This window comes from Clytia hemisphaerica, unplaced genomic scaffold, assembly GCF_902728285.1.
Source record: "Clytia hemisphaerica strain Z4C2 unplaced genomic scaffold, Clytia hemisphaerica genome assembly, whole genome shotgun sequence".
NCBI classification, from domain to species: domain Eukaryota; kingdom Metazoa; phylum Cnidaria; class Hydrozoa; order Leptothecata; family Clytiidae; genus Clytia; species Clytia hemisphaerica.
Genome location: NW_027103839.1, coordinates 1476239 through 1493536, shown reverse-complemented (window position 1 = coordinate 1493536; position 17298 = coordinate 1476239). Strand labels below are relative to the sequence as shown.

General features: G+C 34.4%; 2 protein-coding genes across 2 annotated transcripts; both read left to right on the top strand.

Moving 5' to 3' along the window:
- The first annotated feature begins 7199 nt into the window (after positions 1-7199).
- On the top strand, positions 7200-8688 carry LOC136807461 (uncharacterized). The gene is made up of 4 exons (XM_067064039.1): positions 7200-7378; positions 7611-7675; positions 8064-8158; positions 8511-8688. The coding sequence occupies exons 1-4, from the start codon at positions 7232-7234 to the stop codon at positions 8627-8629; spliced, it is 426 nt and encodes a 141-aa protein (XP_066920140.1). The 5' UTR covers positions 7200-7231; the 3' UTR covers positions 8630-8688.
- A 2208-nt stretch (positions 8689-10896) lies between these two features.
- On the top strand, positions 10897-11811 carry LOC136807446 (piggyBac transposable element-derived protein 4-like). Its single transcript, XM_067064033.1, has one exon. The coding sequence runs from the start codon at positions 10897-10899 to the stop codon at positions 11809-11811; it is 915 nt and encodes a 304-aa protein (XP_066920134.1).
- The last annotated feature ends 5487 nt before the right edge of the window (positions 11812-17298 follow it).

Here is a 17298-nt window from a genome sequence, read left to right as displayed (position 1 = left end):
GTCATGGATATCACAATTTTTTTTTCTTTTACTGTACTCTTTTTTAAATCATTCTATACACCCCTGTGTCACAGACCCGGTGGATACCTGGCTTAGAAAAAGTAGTCAAAAACTCGTCCCCGTTGGAAGGAAACCTCTAAAATTCCCTTTCCCATTGAAAAACCACATTGAACTCTCATTCCACTAAGAATATTGTCCTAAAATTATATTCATTTTAAATTGAATGAAAAAAATTGCACACTCTAAGATCATCCCCACTGGCATTTATTAAGCTGGAAACAATAGAGTAATTTCTATCGCCTTTGGTTGTCCGTTAGAAGTTTTTAACCCTACTCATTGGAAAAGATCCACCGGGGCACTGAGACAGGGGTGTTTCTATATTTGAGTTCTAAAATGAGGATTGAATCTTATGATTCTATTAGGCGAGGCCAAATTAATTTGCTGTTTTACGGGTCAAGCTACTCAAAAAGAAGGGTTGGTCGATCCGCAAAAAAAATAAAAATGAAGGTTAGATTTCACCCATGCCCCTTGTCCGTACACAGACCCGATGTCTAAATTCATGATATTCATGATGTAATCTTTTATACGGAAGCACACAAAATAATCCGGAACTAGTGGCAAAATTTGCCACTAGTCTTTTGTTATTTTGCCACTACACAAAATAGGAAAAAGGAAATTTTACCGCCAAAGGTGTCGTTCGCCGTGCCAAGAGAAAACTTCCTCAATCAAACCCAGCCGGCACACAACGTAATAAAAACGTTTTTATTAGGTCTTTATTTGGTTTTTAAGAAAACCGTTTCTGAAATGCGTTATTTTAACGTTTTTTTAACGTTCCAGCAAAACATAGTTTTTAGCAAACGTAATAAAGACGTTTTAATAACGCTTCTAGAAAACCTTACGAAATTCAATATAGTGATAGGTTTTCGAGAAACGTTTTTTATGCGTTTTTTCGTAACCTAATTCCGATGGTTCTTAAAAACGTTTTTAAAACATTATTACAATGTTTTTTTAAAACTTTTTCTTAATCATAATCCCCTAATCCTTGTCACCAATCACGAAAAGGAAACTCGATGCCGAATAGCCAGCATTATAGAAAATATTTTACTTAATCAAAGCTTCAACTTTTATCGACAGAAGTTTTTTTTAAATATCTCCGCGGCTTTTTTTGCATCCTGCATCGACATCGACCTTTTTTTGACATGACACTGCATACGCAAGTAAAAGCCGCCCTTAATAGGAGGGTGGCCGCCCGTTTTTTATCTTCGTGTGTCGTATCGTCTGCGCATGTTCGTTGTTAAAAAACTTTTTATCGACCTGATTTAAACGGATTTCTTGGCCAATCAGAATTCGACTATTCCAAAACGGGGGTAAATCTTTAAACAACAAGTCGCATCTTCTATGTTTAAAAATATTTTTGACCCCCGCGTAAAGGTTTGTTTATTCATAATGGTTTTTCTGGCGCGAACTTATCCAGAGGAAGCTGCATAAAGAAGAACCGAAGGAACCATAGAAGAAAGAAGAAAGAAGAAAAGAAGACTAATTTTGTGAAAGGTTAGTTTTTCCCTAAATATTTACAATTCATCAAAACCCATCGCTAAATCAAACCTCCTAGTACTCAGAAATGTTAATACCTTTTATCATTTATAAAACTAAGTTCTGTGTCTGGCTGGGGAGTTTAGCATCATGCAGTCAGCGGCTAGGCTGGGGAGAAAAAGAGGCTCTTTTTCTCCCCTTATAGAGGCCATAAAACATATTTTCCTCTGTTCTTCCTTTTTAAAAGATGACCAATTTTTTCAAAATAGGGGAATATATAGATGCAAATTTCTAGGGTTTCCTCAAATGTCAAAACTGTTTGTTTCTTCGTCCTAGCTGCTTACGAAATTCAACAACGACTGCAACTGCCTGCTGGTGGGTGGTGGAACAGATAGACGTCCTTCTAGTACAGTCAGGGAAATCCCTCAATTTCGGTATACTGCAATTTCAGTAGTTTGCATTCATGGTTATTCTACAAAGGCTTAACGGCTACATATAGTGCTGGTCGACATATAGATAAACAAACATCAACTGTAGAAATCGTACGAGAAGAAAGCTTTTCTTTATTAAAAGAATCTGGTCTATGGATCTGTGTTAAAAAGATATGATCAATTATGTTTAAAAATTGCCTGTTTTCTCCTTGAATCTTGAATTATGTTTCTTGAATATACTGCAATTGCAGTATATGAAAAATGTAAAAGTGAAGTTTATACCGCAATTGCAGTAAAATATTACTACCGCAATTGAAGGATTTCTGTAGTAGGAAGCGACTGAATATGTTCTTTTGTATCATAAAACCTAAACATTGTGGCATTTTGTCAAAAAAAAGCTTGGTTGCGTTGGTTCCTATCATCCACCCAACTTTGAAAAAGATGGTCGGTGGCGGTCAGGGTTAAAAAAATTGTACGAAATGTATAAGTGTGGAGGCTGGTGGACTGGACTTAAAAATTCTTCTTTTGCCATCACCCGACTCTAAATTTTTGAGGTGGGTCAGTCGGTCGGAATTTTTTTTTATTTTGGTTATTCATGGAATTTTTGTGTACATTTTGTAATTTTTTAAGGAAAGTGAATTCATAGCTAATACATGAGAGATAATTCACGTCCTGCTTTGAAGTGGCTGGTTTTAAACCATGCTATTTTGTTATTTGGTTTGTTTTGATATCTAAAAGGTTTAGCTGCAAAGAAAAGCTGATGAAATCTTCTTTCAGAAAAGTTTATGTCAAAGGCGCTTAGACAAAAGGACTTATTTATGAACGTTTATAAAAACATTGAAATTCAAGATGGCGACGCAGAGTTTGTCTTTTAGAATTAGAAGAAGTCAGTGGTTTTAAAATCAGATATCTTCGTGGTTTTTTATGTACTTGTGTAAAATCTTCTGGTTAAAAATTGCAAAATTTTCTTTTTGATTGAGGCAAAGCACTTGTAAAAGAAATATTTCACAGACCCTGTTTTGTTCTTTTTTGCATTTTTATAAATTGTTGAGTTTATCTCCTTTTGAGTAGGTAGATAGTAAAGATATCTGATGAATGTGAATGTTAGAATTAATTTATTTTGACAATAAAATATTTCTATAAAGAAGGATTAACCCTTAGCTTATAAGGGACGTATACGCGTCCTGAGAGAGAGTCTTCTTCGAGCTCAGATTCCACGCTATGTTTTGGTACTGAAAGGATCAGGTTAAAATTTTTGGAGAGAGAATAAAAAATTCTTTCCGAAAAGTATAGGTGTCATAGGACTTGGATGTAAAAAAATTTCAAAACAAACGGTTGAAAACAGTAAAAGAAATGGTGGCAAGGAAGGTTATGTGATTAAAAGTAAGGAGCGTTTTAAAGTGTTTTTCAAGCTTTTCTTTAGATTTTTCTTAACAACAAAGGTATCTTTTAACCACCCTGTAAGTTTTTACCTTTTGATTTATTATTTCACTTTAATTTTTACGGATTTTAGTACCTCTCCCACCTACAGCTGGCACTTTCGATTTATAACCTTGAACTTGGATATATTTCGCTGACTAAAACTTATTCAAGTGTCCCTTTGATAGTTTTTCTGGTAACATTGAGTAAAATTTTTGGCTAGATAGAAGTTTTAGTAGCTGAAAATCACCAACTAAAACCCAAATTTTTCACCCTTTCGAAAAAGGGTCAAAGTTTTGATTTTTCGCATGAATATAAAATGCAATATTTTAAAAAGTAATCATGCTATTTGACTGATTTTGGTCTTATTTGAAGCCAAACTATATAAGAAACAAGTTTTGATTGAAATAATCTTTATCGTAGTTCGTCGCACCATTTTTTTTGTAAAAATGCAGTGACATGCAACAATCTGTGACATTTTTTGACTTGGAAAGTTTATGGAAAGATTGGGAAACTCCGTGAGGTTTTTGAAGAAAATTTTTATAACATAACAAGAAAATAGATTCAATTAGCTCTCCAAAAATGTATAACCTTTGTTTAGATGATGTCTTACTTATTAAAAATTTATGACTATTCTCTTAAAACGTCAAATTTAGAAAAAATCCACTTGCTGTAGGAATGAGAGCGGAGTCAAAGGGTTAACGAATCAGCAGTACCAATTAAGCGTTAGGTGAGTTTCAACAGGATAGACATTTTAGAATTTTACAAAAAGTGGTCTTTTTAGAAAAACCATTATATATAATTCACTAAATGGTAAGTCCTAAGTAGTTTGAAAAACTTTTTTTTGAATTATTGCGGTTAATATTTAAGGTTTTTTTGTGTTTTTTCAACGTAGGCTCAAAATTTCACTTTGACTTTTTGTTTAAAAAGGATATATAGATTAGCTTGTTGAAATGCTGATGAATATTTTGTAAAGAAAATGTGATGGAAATTTTAAAGAGATGATTGAACTTAAAACTCAGCGGTTGTAAGGGGCTCCTTTTCGGTTTTTTCAACAGTGTTAAAAGTTCTTCCTTCCCAGACGGAGTTCTGTCTCAGCAAAGTATATAAAGTGTCTTTTCCTTCTCAAAATTCTGCATAATTCACCAAAATTTCAGGAATATGGGCTAAATTGCTATGTAAAATCCATTTTCCGTCTCAGACGAAATCCTTGCTTTGACCACTGTTTCAAAACTTTTTTGAAGAAGCTTAATTTTAGGTTAGTGTTAGTGAGCAACATGTTCCAGTCAACAAGTTGTGATTAGTTTCCATAGGAAAGGAGATTTTAGAAAAATGTTCTTTCCTGTGGAAGCTTATCTATTGTATCGCCATCTATTTCCATACAGCCATGTCTCGCAGCCCATGTTGAAACTTCCTATCGAAATTTTAATGGAAATTTTGTTGTTTCTGAGGCGAAAAATCTAGTGTGGACACTTTGGAGTGTATGGTTTTCCCTTTAATTTCAAATGGGGATTAAATCAAAGTCAGTTTCCTAGTGGTTCACTTTCCCACAGATGACGAAATTTGCACTAAATTTTCCAACGGGTCAGTGACACAGGGGTGTTTTTATTGAGTAGTTCCAAACTAAACCTATATTAAAATCAAGGTATCCCTTTCATAATATTCTTGAAAGCAAATCATGATACCTTTTTTCTAACAGAATGTCTTATTCTTTAAAAATTAAAGTAATTAAACCTTATAGCCACCAATATAAATTGAAGGCCCTGGGACATTTGCAAAGGAAGCTAGATTTCTTTCCTATTCACTTACATCTAATCTTACTGTTGCATTTTTAGTCTTGTTGGAATATCAACAATGTCTGGTGGTGCATGTGCCGAACCTCGTTATAGGTCACCAGCTCAAGAGAGAAGGTAAATATTTGCGTTTGTTTTTCTAATTTTTGTTACTTGCATCAAAGTAACTTCTTGTTCGAGGTTTATTTCTTCCCCTAATAAAACTTAGTATTTAATTCTTGAGCATCCCCTAATCATTTTCCATAAACTTTCCACGAGGCCCTTGGAAAATTTGCAAAGGAAGCTAGATTTCTTTCCTTTTCACTTACATCTAATCTTACATTTTTAGTCTTGTTGGAGTACCAACAATGTCTGGTGGTGCATGTGCCGAACCTCGTTATAGGTCACCAGCTCAAGAGAGAAGGTAAATATTTGCGTTTCTTTTTCTGCTTTTTGTTACTTGCATCAAAATAACTTCTTGTTCGAGGCTTATTTCTTCCCCTAATAAAACTTAGTATTTAATCCTTGAGCATCCCCTAATCATTTTCCATAAACTTTCCACGAGGCCCTTGGAAAATTTGCAAAGGAAGCTAGATTTCTTTCCTTTTCACTTACATCTAATCTTACATTTTTAGTCTTGTTGGAGTACCAACAATGCCTGGTGGTGCATGCACTGAACCAAGTTATAGGTCACCTGCTCAAGAGAGAAGGTAAATATCTGTGTTTCTTTTTTTACTTTTTACTTTATATATACGCCCCTGCGTCACAGACCCGATGGAACCCCAGGTCCGATGGAAAATTTTGTCCCCGGTAAGGAAATATCCTGGAATTTTAGACTCACTGGGAAATTGACTTATATTTCACCCCCACTCGAAATTAAATGTTTAAAAATTGCACTCCAAAACCATTCCCACTAGATTTTTTAACCTTCAATAGGAATTTAAACTAAGGAAAAAAGTTCCACCGGGGCAAATGCATTATGAGAATTTCAGGCCAGTTCAGTTTTCCAAACACTCTGGATATTAGGTTGTCATAGTTGGCGGAATTAGTAGGAAAAAAATAATATACAGTATTAAAAGTAGTTTTTGAGCGTTTTTATTAGAACTTCTGTAGCGAAATTAATTAGAGATAGAGTCCCCAGGACTTTAATAATGAATAAATTATCAAAAAATTATATTTCTAGTTTCCTTTCTGCTGCATCATCCTTCCAGTCGCCTTTTTCTTCAAAGAAGTCTTTAAACTCTTCTTATAGAGAAGCTCCTAAAAAGACGTAAGGAATTGAATTAATTTTAATTATTTATGATAAAAGTTGTTAATTCAGCAGAAAAGATTTAATAAAATTGATTTAACGGTCAGATTTGGCGGAAGTTTTGCAGATTCTGTTAGTTTTTGTTTTCGGGGTCAGAAATATATGTCAAGCGAGGTTAGAATTCTTTTTCTTATTCACTGAAAATAACCACCACGATAGATTCTTTTTGTTACAAATGATTTGAAAGTTGAAAATCAATGGCCCATAAAATTTCAATTGATAAGTTATGTACGTTGACAGGAAATAAATTCAAGGAGGATATAGATTTAAAATTTTCTAAACACTTTTGAATATAGTGTGGTTGCTGAGTAAATGCTAAATGCTTTTACTGTGCCATACTTTTGGGACAGACTTTAGTATTATTTTTTATCTTTTAGAAGCCAAACATTGCATGGAGAAGAAGCAGAAGAAGTTGATGAAGAAAACTCACCTGCTTACGACATAACCGTCTCCAGGCGCCTGAGCGATCGCCTTGATAAGATCGAAAGTAAGCACGATAAATGTTTTAAGACGAATAAGTTTCACGTTTTTTTTTTGCAAAAAAAATTAAATTTACTTATAATCATACCTATATGTATAATATTTTGAAACGATCAACTAACTAGGAATAGCTATACAGTGTTTCGCGCTACGCAATTGTCAGGCATTTCGATGATGGTTGCGGTTTTAGTGATACGAGCGTCAATAGATGATGTCATTGTTATATAATCTTTGTGTTTTGTATTTCAGCAAACCTTGATGAAGTTAAAAGTAGGCAAGGGAAACTGATGAAAATGATTGTAAAGGTGCACGAATTGTTGAAGTTTCGGGACACAACCCAAATGAATGAGGATGACATCCCTCAAATTGAAAGCTCTGACGATTTGGAATCGGTTGAAGAAGCTTTACTTGATGAAGCGACGAAAAGAAAACTTGTAAGAGTTGTTTATAATTTTCTAGACCTTGTAAAATACATCACATACTTTTTGATTTCTAGTAACCTCATTTGGGTTTCTTAGTCTACTTATATCTAAGTTATTTATTGCAAAAGTTTTAGCACGTTTAAGATAACACTTGAAAAAGAAGATGTAGCTAAATCTGTAGTTATGTATTTAAAAAAGATTCTTATTTTTTTTCTAAGTGAGTGTTTCATTCTTGATATACTAGATTTCAAACATCAAACGATTTGGTGGATCCACATATGTCGATATGGTCAACATTACTTTGAACAGGTGATTACTTTTAGCTCTTCTAATCTTATCTTCTCTGATCTTTTTTAAAGCCAAAATTTCTTTTATTCTATCCCTTATGAATCTGTAATCTCTTCAAAATAACCTGTTCCCATAAAAATCATTATATTAAACATCTTTCAAGGTTTTGAAAAGGGTTTCTACAAAATGTTGTGGCATTTTTGGTAAAATTTCTGAACAAATCTTTCAAATGAAATTTCAATAATCCCTTTACATTTCGATCTCTTACCTTTTTTATGATACAGAGTTAGCCTTTTGACAAGCAAAGCATAGCATAGCGTTTCAGACATGTAAAATTTCTTCGGCATCTTTTTGATAAAGCGTCCAAACATATATTGGTAACTTTTATTATTATTACTTTTTTTTATAGATTAATGACCGTGCAGTTCCAGTCCGGTTTGAATTTGTGTGGTCGATTTGGAAAAATTGCGTTTGGTGAAACCAATCTCTTCAAGACCATAAAAAGTAAATACCTTTGTTACACCTCTTCTCAAATACCCGGTAGGATTTTCCTGGATTTTCAACAAGTAGTACAAAAAGAAAGGATTGAATTTTGATGGAAGATGAACTTCTGTTTTTATGACAGGGAAATGGCAACACAGTGTTTCATGCTATCCAATCGTTGGCTTATTTTATTCTTAGGTTTTATAATTCTTGATAAAGACGAAAATTGAAGTAGTTTTTCCACCGGGGATAATTTCTGGAGAAGAGGGTTTCAGTGGGTCGTCTGTTAGAAGAGGTTAAATATAGACGAAAAAGATAAATTTCTAAATACGTTTATTCTGATTACATTATTTTGCTTGAATTTCTTTTTCAGCTGCTGTTTCTGAAGTGTTCAAAGACTCAGACGAGAAACAAATACGTCTTGCCATCGGCGACCACATCAAAGGAGCCCCTGACAAAAAAGGTGGAAGCGGTCGGCAGAAGAAGAACTAATTATTTATTTTTAATTTTCTTTATTCTTAAGTTGATGATTGATACGATTGTTAAGTTCATTTTTGTGTCACACGCTCTTTTATACCAGAACTGCCTAGCACATATCTTCCTTTAGGATAGGATATTCCTTTACTAAGGGGCAAGGGGAGTACTACGTTAGTACTATCATTCCCTCCAATTATTTTTCCATCCCTATTTTACTCGATAACTACCTCTCAAAAATATTTTGTTGATGTTGAAAAATGAGGGTTCTTTCTTAAGAATATCCTTAGGGATAGTTGGGTATAATTTCGATCAAAACATTAGGAATATCCATATTATAAAGTTGAATTACATGGCTCTTATAAAAAGCGTATGCATTTTTCTATGAGAAAGCCAAGTTAAAGTTCGTTTGTTCGTTCGTTCGTTATATATATTTATTTTTGTGAAATTCTTGCCATTCTTTTATAATATTTTTCCACATAAACAAAGTGTGTATATTTTAAATTTCCATGTTGTATAAACTTTTGAATATGTAATATATCGAATACAATATCATATGTAAGATATGTAAGATATGTAAAATATTATTTATTCTCTTCGCGAATTTTAAATCGAAAGATAACAGTGTCAAATTGAAAGTTCTTGGTTATTTCTTTTGGCTGCACATTGAAAAACCAGTAAATTGTCCTGTGAATCAGACTATTTTGTAAAAAAGTCAAACAAATATAACTATGATTTTTTATAAGCTATAATAATTGAACTAAAGTGTGGATGAAGGAAATTTATACATAGTATGGAAAAAACGTATTTCCAACGTTTTTAATACGTATTTTTGAAAACGTTTTAATCTACGTTCATATTACGTTCTATGAACGTTGGAAAAAAACGTTTTAAAAAGCGACAAATACGACCAAATAGAAACGTATTTTCAACGTCTTGAAAAACGTATTTTCGACGTTTTTAAAACGTCTTTTTGCCGAAGAAAGCCAAAACACGTGCTGCTAAAAAGAAAGATGAAAAGAACTTAGAATTTGTGTGGGATACTAAAAGCAGGGACTATCGTGAATTTCCATTTACTGGAGATCTTGGGATAGTGATTGAAACTTACGACCCGACTTGCCCGTTAGAAATTTTGAAAGTCTTTCTAACAGATACATTGATTGAGGACATCGTGAAGCACACAAATACATATGCTGCTCTGGTTAGAGACCTTCCCGAGGTCAAGGAAAGAATGGCAAACACCCATAGAAGTATTTTTGCTTTATGGACTGATCTTACCAAGGATGAATTATGGGTCTATTTTTGCTTGCAAATTCTTATGGGAATGATTCACAAACCCCGATACCACCTTTATTGGAGTAGGAAATTCATCATCACCACACATATCTTCAGTCGTCTTATGAGAAGGGACAGATTTGAGCAGATTCGATGATTCACTTCACTGATCCCTTGAGCGAGAATCCTGAAGCCAGTCTATCAAAGCTTGATTAGTGGGGTTGTCTAGCATAATTTAAGGGAAAAAAATAAGATCCAGCTGAAACTTTCTCCAGACCTTCTCTATAGGATGGCTATGCCTCAGGAAAAATTCCCCTAAAATCCCACTGGTGGAACATCCTTTTTTTGGGACATTTCTTTTTTCCCCAGGCAAAACCCTAAGGGCAAAATTTTTTGAAAATTTCAAACTCATTTTCAGACATTATCAAGTATACCATTCGAAAGCTCTCGAAAAACTATATAGAAGACTTTTAAACGGGTATAGCCGATTTCATTACCTAAGTCAAGATAATTCACGCAGAAGATGCTATATATGGTCAATTTTAGACCAAAATAACCAAAATGTGGCGAAAAGTGGAACTTGCGCATGAAATATCTCGAGTTAGGTAAGGAAATCGGCTATACCCGTTTAAAAGTCTTCTATATAGTTTTTCGAGAGCTTTCGAATGGTATACTTGATAATGTCTAAAAATGAGTTTGAAATTTTCAAAAAATTTCGCCCTTAGGATTTTGCCTGGGGAAAAAAGAAATGTCCCAAAAAAAGGATGTTCCACCAGTGGGATTTTAGGGGAATTTTTCCTGAGGCATAACCATCCTATCGAGAAGGTCTGGAGAAAGTTTCAGCTGGATCTTATTCTTTTCCTACAAACAGCCTGTATTTTTGTAACACGACCACACTAGATACGTTTTTGCAATCGCTCCGCACTAAATTCCGGGGAGTCTATGTACCCACCCAACACGTTGCCGTCGATTAGTACCTCACTCTCTGGAAAGGACGCTTGAGGTTCCGGATGTACATCCCAAACAAGAGAGAGAGGTATGGCATCAAAATCTACATGCTATGCGAAAGCAGCACTGGCTACCTTAGTGATTTCATCGTGTACACTGGTGCTGATACTATCTACCCTGCACCAGACGTACCCTTACCGAAAAACTTTCTTGAGTACACCAACCCATCCAAAGTTGTCCTATCACTTATGACTGGATACTACAACAAAGGATACAATCTTGCTCTGGATAATTTGTATACCTCTCCCGAATTACTGAAAGCATTGTACAAAAATGGTACTGACGCCTACGGTAATTTGAGAAAAAATGAAGGTCTACCTGAAGATTTTTGGCAGTGGAATCCTGTCAAAGGGGTGGGGGAGCCAGCAGAAGTGAAGTATTGTGATAAAACCTACATGGTTATGAGGTGGAACGATGCCTACAAAACGAAAAAGAAGAAAGTTGTCTCGATGTTATCAACAAAACACACAGCGCAAATTCAAGAAACCGAAAAATTGCACCATTCCACCAAACAGCCAATCCGCAAGCCTGACGTCATCGTAGAGTACAATAAAACGATGGGAGGCATTGATAATCTCAGCCGGGTGATTGTGCCGTATGCTTTAGCCCGCAAAGGAGTCAAATGGTACCGCAAGCTCGCTGAAGTCTTTATGGACTTCTGCATTTACAACGCGTACGTGATTTGGAAACAGCTCAATGAAAGCAAGAAAACCCACTACGATTTCCGGGAGCAGCTAGTCAATGCCATCATAATGCATCACCTTCACGATGAAGGCCCTAAAGGCCCTGGAGGCTACACACCTAAGGTTAAACAAACCACCATTGACAACCCTTTGAGGTTGAAGGGAAAGCATTTCAGTGAGTTCATACCCATTCAACCTCCTGACACCAAACGGAAACGGAAAAAATGCCATTGATGCACAATGATGGGAAAGCGCGTTGACACGTCTCACTACTGTCCGAAATGCAACATACCACTATGCTATGAAGTATGCTTCAGGATCTACCACACAAAGAAGCACTATGCTAAAAACTATGACAATGACCCTGTTTCCTCTGAAACAGAAGAGGTAACTGAATCAGAGGATGGGCTTAGTGAACACGAAGACTGAATTTTATTGACTCCTACATCCGTACTGACACCGCGATGACTTGATTTGATTTATTGCTATTTGCTTGGTTCAAAATGACTGTTTTTAGCAAAAACATTTATATTTTGTTATATTTTACCTACTTTTGGTATTTATATTAGCTTTTACAGCTGTTCATTCCATATTTTCAATGATAGGATACTGTGTACATTTGTTGTATTTTTTTCTCAAAAAACCGGCATTTTTTTGAAATAATTGAAGATTTTGACAGTGAAAATTCCTCCGTGTGACCAAATGAAGGCCAATTCTCTACGATTTTCTATTTTGGTATCATATAGTGAACCTATTTCAGCAGTTGGTTTCAATTAGGAAAGACTTCTCCCCACTTTTATTTTTTTTATTTACGGAAAGTGTCCGAAAAATGCAATTTTTTGAAATTAGCATTTTTTTTACATAAATTTTGCTAAAATATTGTTAAATTTGTGTACCTGATAGGCCTATTTCTCTTTGATTTTATGAAAATAGATTCATTTAGCTTTCAAATGCTTTTTATTTTAAGTCTCTAGCTAGCTCTGGTGTTGAGAACCGGCTTTTTTTGGAAATAGTGCGTTTTTGCAAAAAACACTGCGCGCACGGGGGCTGATTTATTAGAATTAAGGGGAGTCAAAGGGTTAAAATATGGTTGACCTGGTCACGTGGTCAGATTTTTTTTCAGAACAGCCAAATTTTTGACTTTGAATAAAGAAATAGATTAAAAGGCATTTACTTTACGCCTTGAACTTTGAATATGATTTAGAGAATTGAATTACTGACCGGGTAAAATAATTTCATATCATAAGCTTTTCAAGAATCTCAGTAAAGTGAAAAGTTTACTTAAGAGAAACATTTCTTGCAGCTAATTGAGAAAGCCTCCTTCCTATAGCCTAATATTCCCTACTTCAATGTCAGAAAATTTTGTGTCTAGAAAATTTAACCCCCTTAATTCGCGAAATTAAATGGCGAGAAAAAAATCTTTTGGCTGACCAGAGAGATGTGCTGATTCCCGAAAACTAATTCCTATGAAAAACGAGCTTCTCAGTTATCTTTGTATTTCTTTTTCGCAAAATAATATGAAAACAGGTTTTTGCGCCTGATCCAGTTTTCGCCTGGTCCTACCGCCACAAGAAAAAAAGTTCATTTTAGTTTCATAAAAAAATATATCAATAATGAAACACCTAAATTTTTGTGACGAAACAGTGAAATTCTGTGATGAAACACTAAAATTTTGTGATGAAACTAAGAATTTTTGTGACAAAACTAAAAAATTTGTGATGAAACTAAAAATTTTTGTGATGAAACTAAAATATTTTGTGATAAAACACTGAGATTTTGTGACGAAACAGTGACATCTCAGGGCCATCGTAGAAACAGTTCAAATCAGTTTTGTTTTGTAACGTCTTCTTTTTTGACGTTTCGAATTTTGACGTTCACACTTAATTGGGAACCATTTTGTTTCAGAGCGAAACTGAACTGCAACGTGTGACCATGGTCTATATGTTACACTGTTACACCTTGAAAATTCTTTAACTTTAAAGGTTAATATTCTGTTCTATTCAGTTATCCCCAAGCTAGCGACAAAACTAATCACAATTAAGAACATTGCAGGCCTAAAATGAAAGAAATGTTCCATTTATAAGTCATATTACAATAAAAACATTTAAGCCTGAAAATTTCGAAAATTAGGAGCAGCCCAGCCTGAGCCAATAAGTTTACTGGTTCTTATAAAAAAAGCGTGTATGTTTCTAAACAGTGATAAGATGTTATTTTGAGCCTGAAATTTCAAATTCAAATATGAATCATTGTGAAAAAAAACTCGAGAGAAGCTAGTAACTAACATATGAAATTAATATGTGAGTGGAAATATTTAAAAGAAGTCGAAACTCACGGTAAATTGCATAAATTCACCAGTCTCCTCAATATATTGACATAGTTCAGCATCATCAGCCAGGTGTGCTAACTTTTTCGAGTCAGCCCCTATTATCTGAAAAGTAAAATAACTTTAATCAATCAGCTTGTCTTACTGGCTAGTAGAGCAGAAGGTTAACTCCCTCAAACAAAAGTTTTGAGCTACATGATTATCTCAAGATTGGCTTAACCTTTTCAAATGAAAGTTGGCAAATAAAAACTTTGTTATGGGAAGAAAATGGCATCAAAATATTTTTCAAAAAATGCATAGTCACGTCACGATATGACAAAAATCTGGGAAAACTGGTAAGATAGAGGTTATCTTTAGATTTTGAGTGGTAAAATATTTTTCAGCTGTTTTTTTTTAACTCTATCAGCAAAAAGTTATTCAAATGTAAAAATTTCAAAATCTTATTTTTTTTAAGATGGCGACACCGCTGCGGCTGTCTGATTTTTCAACCTTCTTTTGCCTTTCAGCTAGAAAGCTGAAATTTTATACAAAAAATTCAGAATATCATAAAAAATAAGAAACCATAAACAGATACAAAAACGACACTTTCACTACATTTTTCTTTGAAAATTAGGCCATTATCGTCAAAGCGACCAAAACGGATTCTCGGCCCCACCCGACCAGACGCCATCTTGAAATAGCCTCATTTTGGAGAAATTATTACTGAATTATAATAATCTACATCTGAAAGTGAGTCACTGTGCAAAATTTCAGCCCATAAGTCATAAGTCCAAGTAGTTCAGTTTTATGGCCATTTGCATATTTAGGGAATTTGTGTAATATTGGCTGCCACCGAGACTGCAGGAAAAACTTTTTGATGAGGCTGATTTTGTTAATTTTACTTTCTAACATTATTTCAGAAAAAGTCAAAAAGAAAATTTCATAGTCAAACAGTCTTCCCGCATTAGGGAAAAGTCAGAAGGGGGCAATTCCCCCCTGGCCACATACTCTCGGGTACCTAATAGCCGTCCCCCTGCTAATTAATTTTTTGAAAATTTTTCAGGACATTTCTATTCCAACCCCCCCCCCCCGCTTATTAATTTTTGAGAACAAGTTTTCGAAAGTCCCCTTTTTTGTTCTTATTCTGCTGTATTAGCCTCGTTTTCAAAATTTTTCCACCCAGGACATTTTAATTCCAACCCCCCCCCCACCGCACTGTGGGCAACCAGGGGCACTTTTGGGAAAACCCAAATTTTCCAAAACTGTCTGAAATGATTTTTTTTCATAATTTGCGTAATATTCTGAGTTATTTCAAAGCAAATTTGAATTTTTTTTTGGTCTTTGTCTAATTTAAGCCACATTTGAAGTCCTGAAAACTAACACTTCCAAAATTTCCAGACCCTTAAATTGTTACAAATTGACCTAAAAATGGAAACTTTTGAATTTTTTTGAAAATTTGTTAACTTCTAAGTTGTGATTTACGAAAATTTATTTTTTAGCTGAAAAATAAGCAAACATGTGTCAAAAAATGGCAAAGTTTATGGAAAAATCCTTTTTTAAAGGCTTTTTCAAGCAGGCAGAATTTCGAGAGAAAGCTCAATTTTACTCAAAATGCCACAAGCAGAACATATGAAACCAAACGTTTTTCGAAAACTACATTAAAAAGTGCATCTGAAATGGCCAGTCAAGTCAGGCATTTTAAGGCCTGTCCAAATTTTTCGTAATTTTTAAACACCAATAGCACTCACCAAGAGGTGTTATTCATACCTTTTTGGAAGCGTATTAGGGTGTAGAATATGAAAAGTGCTGTTCAATAATTGTTTTGCTTGCCTAAATAAAGATATATGAATAAGACTTACAACAAATGTAAAAAAGCTGACGTCAGCAAAACTTATTTTTTAAATAACTTTAAATTGGCTTAATTTTAGATGCTGAAATTTTAACCAAAGTAGGATATTATGAATAGGCACATTTTAAATCAAAAAATATTTTGAAATTTTGCTGACGTCAGTATATTTTTGCAAAAATGCGTTTTTTACTTATTTCTGCTGACGTCATCAAATTTCTAAAAAAAACTTTAATCCAAAATGTGCTTTTCAATATTCTCTTGCATTCTGCAGTAAAATTTCACAAGTGCTCATGGTCATTCACCACGCGACATTTAGAGCGGTTTGCACTGCAATAGCTTCTTTTTTTTCGGAATATAATTTGATGGTGATGGCCAGCTGTTCACTAGAATAATCAAGGCAACAGTTCGGTTGAGTACTCTTTCTCTCACTGTTTGGAAGACATTTATCTTCTCAATATAATTGACAATATCCAGTTACTAGAACTTGATTAGAAAAATAGGAAGACAAATTTAATTGGACTGCTTAATTCTGTCATATTTTTGTCAACGTCTTTGCCCAAGGGCATAAATTATTCCGGTAACTTTTTTATTAACTCAGGGGCAGCGCTGCTTTAGACGAAAATAATACTCAAGAAAAACTTAACTTGAATCAGGTTTATGCAAAGGTTTTCAAACCTGCCATAGAAACATCAATACAAATTGCTAAAATATAAATGCATCATGGAACACATGCAACGTTTTTGGATCTTGATATAAGCATTGAAAATAAAATCTTGCGCTACAAATTGTTTAACAAGAGAGAGTGGGGGGCGTACGGCAATCTTGAATCCCGTCATCCCGTAAATTTTTCGAGGAAATCCCGTCATCCCGTGGTTTTTTTCCGAAAATACCGATCCCGTGAAGAATTTTCGTAAAACCAAGAAAGTTGATAGTTTGGTAATGTGAACTCCAAAGATTTATATCATGACCCTTTATTTGGCAAAAGACGTTTAGCTCACTCATCAACAGTATGATTATGATTTTGCCGAAAAACCACGAAAAAAGTGAAAATTAGTTCCAGGCAAAATTAGTTCCCTTAAGGTATCTCGACTTTTCATAATAGTTGGACTATACCAAAAAATTAAGAGGTTTTTCCGGACCATAGACGAATATAAAACGTATAATTATAAAAATATTAGTGCCTTTTTATGTTTCATCTTTATTTTATTTCGTATTTTCAACACTTTCTCTCCTTGAGGTCAGATCTCTAATCTTCACCATATATATATACAGACAGTATCCTATAAGACAATATCCTAAGACAACAATTTAGAGTTAATTTTGATTGATCGACCAAATCTCGAGGAGCGACCAACAAGGAAGAAAGATCCCTCGTCAAGAGCATTGTCCATATTGATGGGTTCGTTCATCACTTCGTCCTCATCGCCTGATTCATCAAACTTATCAGGTTCTTCTGGTTCCTCTGGTTTTTCTGGTCGCGTTGTTTTAATTGGTTTTTCTGATTCCACTGGTTTTTCTGGTTCCTCTGCTTCTACTGATGATGACTCCTTCTGTTGATCGTCTTGGTTAC

Excerpts from the sequence above, each read along its gene's own strand:
- LOC136807461 (XM_067064039.1), top strand. The coding sequence starts at position 7,232 with ATGAAAATGATTGTAAAGGTGCACGAATTGTTGAAGTTTCGGGACACA. Across the intron at positions 7,379-7,610 it reads AAGCGACGAAAAGAAAACTT|ATTTCAAACATCAAACGATT; the intron begins GTAAGAGTTGTT and ends TTGATATACTAG. Across the intron at positions 7,676-8,063 it reads GTCAACATTACTTTGAACAG|ATTAATGACCGTGCAGTTCC; the intron begins GTGATTACTTTT and ends TTTTTTTTATAG.
- LOC136807446 (XM_067064033.1), top strand. The coding sequence starts at position 10,897 with ATGTACATCCCAAACAAGAGAGAGAGGTATGGCATCAAAATCTACATG.